This window comes from Portunus trituberculatus, unplaced genomic scaffold, assembly GCF_017591435.1.
Source record: "Portunus trituberculatus isolate SZX2019 unplaced genomic scaffold, ASM1759143v1 PGA_scaffold_395__13_contigs__length_335263, whole genome shotgun sequence".
NCBI classification, from domain to species: domain Eukaryota; kingdom Metazoa; phylum Arthropoda; class Malacostraca; order Decapoda; family Portunidae; genus Portunus; species Portunus trituberculatus.
Genome location: NW_025541563.1, coordinates 170,265 through 174,727, shown reverse-complemented (window position 1 = coordinate 174,727; position 4,463 = coordinate 170,265). Strand labels below are relative to the sequence as shown.

The following is a 4,463-nucleotide window of genomic DNA, read 5'->3' as shown; positions in this document are numbered from 1 at the left end:
TTTCTTCATCGCTATCCTCCTTCTCCGATCGAGATAGTTCCTTCAGTTGATGAAGCGCTTCTTGAAGCATCGCATGCCTCTCGTCAGTGGGTAGAGACCTTTTTCTCCCTCGGGTACTTTGAGTCTGAATGCGTGAAGACTCATGCGTTGCAGGTCGTACATTATCCTGTGATGTACGTGGGACAGGTGTGACAGGCGTTGGTGTTGTATGGGTTACAGAACCATGCTCATTTTGTTGAAGCATAGGATCATTGAAAATCTGAAAATAGATAAATGCCATTAGTGTATGCCAACGTGTATTATTTTTCTTAATTTCCTGTCACACACACACACACGAGAGAGAGAGAGAGAGAGAGAGAGAGAGAGAGAGAGAGAGAGAGAGAGAGAGAGATATAAGTTTATATATATCATATTAACAGACACCCCAAACAGCGGAGGAGTGGATGCGTGTAGAGGGGTTTTCCAAGAAATGGAACTTTCCTAATTGCATCGGAGCAGTTGACGTCCTGATAAGGCCACCACCTGATAGCGGCTCCTTCTACTACAACTACAAAGGAAGCAACAGCATCGTGTTAAATGCTGTCTCCAATGCAGACTCAAACTTCATATATGTCGACGTGGGCACTAATGGACGAGTGTCGGATGGTGGAGTTTGGGATACCTGTTCTCTCAACCAGCATATTGAAGCAGGATCTACGGGTATGCCAGATGATGAGATACTCCCTAACAGCTCAAAAGTATTACCATATGTGATCGTTGCTGATGATGCATTTCCTCTGAAGCGTCATATCCTGAAACCTTTCTCTCATCGAAATCAAAACCTTGAGCAACGTGTCTTTTCCTACCGACTGTCAATAGCTCGACGCACCGTAGAAAACGTATTTGGAATACTTGCTAACAGATTTGAAGTGTTTCATAAAGCCATTAACCTTGAACCAACAAAAGTAGTACAAATAGTACTTGCTTGCACTGCACTACATAATTACCTTCGCACAGCACCTGTCACCCCAAATGTGTGTTCGGATGCAAATAACGAAAACACTGAAGACATCCCTGGCATGCCACCGCTCGAGTATGAGCAACAAACCTCCACCATAAATGACACAATTGTACGCGATCTGTATATGAAATATTTCAATGAGGAAGGTGCTGTGATCTGGCAAAACAGACATACATGAGGATAAGTTACAATAACTCCTGAGTAAAATTATAATAGTAATGTATAATACAAATCACCAATGTTGCATATTGAACATACTTTACATTGCTTTGTTGACAAATGTATTATAAAGGTGGATTATGGCAATAAAGAAAATATAGCCATGGTTGGGTTTATAATTTTTTTGTTTTCTCATTGTAAGACAGGTAAACAGACAAATATACGACAATTATGTACTCACCTCATGATCAGACCCTTCTTCAGGCACATGAGACACTTGGCTATCCATACTTGACACGGATTCTCTCATGCTGTCGCCATCGTTGAGGAACCAAATATGGGGGTGTAAATGTCGTCAGCACCAGCCCCCGACTTCTTTGATTTCTCCAGTTTACGTAGCTCTCGCCTATATTGACTACAGATGGATTCTATTTTTTTCTTCACTTCAGAAGCAGTAACAGATAATCCACTTTTATTCATTCCCGCCGTTATTTCATTGATGGCCGCGACACGTTTAATCCTATCCCTGTAAACATCAGCCTTGACATTCCATAAGCATGGATTTTGCCGGTATAGTTCTATTGGTAGCAGGGTCTCTTTTCTGTCCCAGTGGCATTTCTCAGTTTTGTTGCATAAAACGCTGAAATACACCAAAATAACCCGTGTTTGAATAATTTAATTCATTAGACAAATAGTGTGTTTTCCCTACATTTTTTAGTTTTGTTGCATAAAACGCTGGAATACACCAAAAAAAAACGTTTTTGATATATTTCACTTCCTTAGACAAATAGTGTGCTTTCCCTGCAAATCTGAGTTTTGTTGTATAAAAAGCTAAAATACACTAAAATAACCCATTTTTTACATATTTCAGTTCCTTACACAAATAATGTGTTTCCGTAGCATTTCTGTGTTTTGGTGGGAAAAGCTAAACATTGCTAAAATTCCAAGTTTTTGTTACTTCTACTTTGGATTCTCTATACTAACTTGTTTTCATCAATTTTATTGTTTTGAAGCAAAACAATGTAAAGTGACGAATAAGCAAAATTTTCAATCGGGATAGATTTTTTCATAAAACACCTTAAAAACATATAAATAAGACCTTTTCACAAATATAGTGTTTTGCCTGCATTTCTGAGTTTGGTACATAAAACGCTTGAATACACTAAAATAACCCATTTTTGACATATTTTAGTTCCTTAGACAAATAGTATGTTTTCCCTGCATATCTGAGATTTGGTTCATAAAACGCTGCAATACACCAAAATAACCATTTTTGGACATATTTCACTTGCTTAGACAAATAGTGTGTTTTGCCTGCATAAAACGCATGAATACACCAAAATAACCCATTTTTGACATATTTCAGTTCCTTAGACAAATAGTGTGTTTCCGTAGCATTTCTCTGTTTTAGTGGGAAAAGATAAAAACTGCAAAAATTTAACGTTTTTGTTCATTTAACTTTGGATTCTCTATACTAGGTTGTTTTCATCAATTTTATCGTTTTGAAGCAAAACAATGTAAAATGACGAATAAGCAAAATTTTCAATCGAGAAAGTTTTTTTTTTTCATAAAACACCTTATAAACATATAAATAAGGCTTTGAAGAAATATAGTGTTTTGCTGCATTTCTGAGTTTGGTGCTTAACACGCTGGAATACACAAAAATAACCCATTTTTGACATATTTCAGTTCCTTAGACAAATAGTGTGTTTTGCCTGCATTTCTGAGATTTGGTTCATAAAACGCCGATATACACCAAAATAACCCATTTTTGACTTATTTCACTACCTTGCCTGCAATTCTCAGTTTTGTTGCATAAAACGCTGGAATACCCAAAATAACCCCTTTTTATATATTTCACTTTAATAGACAAATAGTGTGTTTTTCCTGCATTTTTTAGTTTTGATGCATAAAACGCTGGAATACACCAAACTAACCCCTTTTTTGACATATTTCACTTCTTTATACAAATAGTGTGTTTTGCCTGCAATTCTGAGTTTTGTTGCATAAAACGCTAGAATTCACCACAAGAACCTATTTTTGACATATTTCAGTTCCTTACACAAATAGTGTGTTTCGTAACATTTTTGTGTTTTGGTGGAAAAAAGCTAAAACCTGATGAAATTCCACGTTTTTGTTGGAATACACCAAAATTTGTTTTAACAAATACAACGTTTTGTGTGCATATCTGAGTTTGGTCCATAAAACGCTGGAATACACCAAAATAACCCATTTTTGACATATTTCAGTTCCTTAGACAAATAGTGTGTTTAGCCTGCATTTCTAAGATTTGGTTCATAAAACGCTGGAAAACACCAAAATAACCCCTTTTTGACATATTTCACTTCCTTAGACAAATAGTGTGTTTTGCCTGCAATTCTCAGTTTTGTTGCATAAAACGCTGGAATACACGAAAATGGTCCATTTTTGACGTGTTTCAGTTCCTTAAAGAAATAGTGTGTATTATGCAAGTATTTCAGTGTGTTGGAGCAAAAAACGCTGAGTTTGGTACATAAAACGCTTTAATACACTAAAATAACCCATTTTTTACATATTTTAGTTCCTTAGACAAATAGTATGTTTTCCTTGCATATCTGAGATTTAGTTCATAAAACGCTGGAATACACCAAAATAACCATTTTTGGACATATTTCACATACTTAGACAAATAGTGTGTTTTGCCTGCAATTCTGAGTTTTCTTGCATAAAACGCATGAATACACCAAAATAACCCATTTTTGACATATTTCAGTTCCTTAGACAAATAGTGTGTTTCCGTAGCATTTCTGTGTTTTGGTGGGAAAAGCTAAAAACTGCAAAAATTTCACGTTTTTGTTCATTTAACATTGGATTCTCTATACTAGGCTATTTTCATCAATTTAATCGTTTTGGAGCAAAACAATGTAAAATGACGAATAAGCAAAATTTTCAATCAAGAAAGTTTTTTTTGATAAAACACCATAAAAACATATAAATAAGACTTTGAAGAAATATAGTGTTTTGCTGCATTTCTGAGTTTGGTGCTTAAAACGCTGGAATACACAAAAATAACCCATTTTTGACATATTTCAGTTCCTTAGACAAATAGTGTGTTTTGCCTGCATTTTTGAGATTTGGTTCATAAAACGCTGGAATACACAAAAATAACCCATTTTTTTTACTTATTTCACTACATTACACAAATACTGTGTTTTGCCTGCAATTCAAAGTTTTGTTGCATAAAACGCTGGAATACACCAAAATAACCCCTTTTTGACATATTTCACTTTAATACACAAATAGTGTGTTTTTCCTGCATTTTTGA

The 4,463-nt window shown here is 35.3% G+C and overlaps 1 protein-coding gene across 1 annotated transcript; it reads left to right on the top strand.

Moving 5' to 3' along the window:
* The first annotated feature begins 443 nt into the window (after positions 1-443).
* LOC123500533 (protein ALP1-like) lies at positions 444-1,178 on the top strand. The gene has a single exon (XM_045249226.1). The coding sequence runs from the start codon at positions 444-446 to the stop codon at positions 1,176-1,178; it is 735 nt and encodes a 244-aa protein (XP_045105161.1).
* Positions 1,179-4,463: the final 3,285 nt, after the last annotated feature.

Excerpts from the sequence above, each read along its gene's own strand:
- LOC123500533 (XM_045249226.1), top strand. The coding sequence starts at position 444 with ATGCGTGTAGAGGGGTTTTCCAAGAAATGGAACTTTCCTAATTGCATC.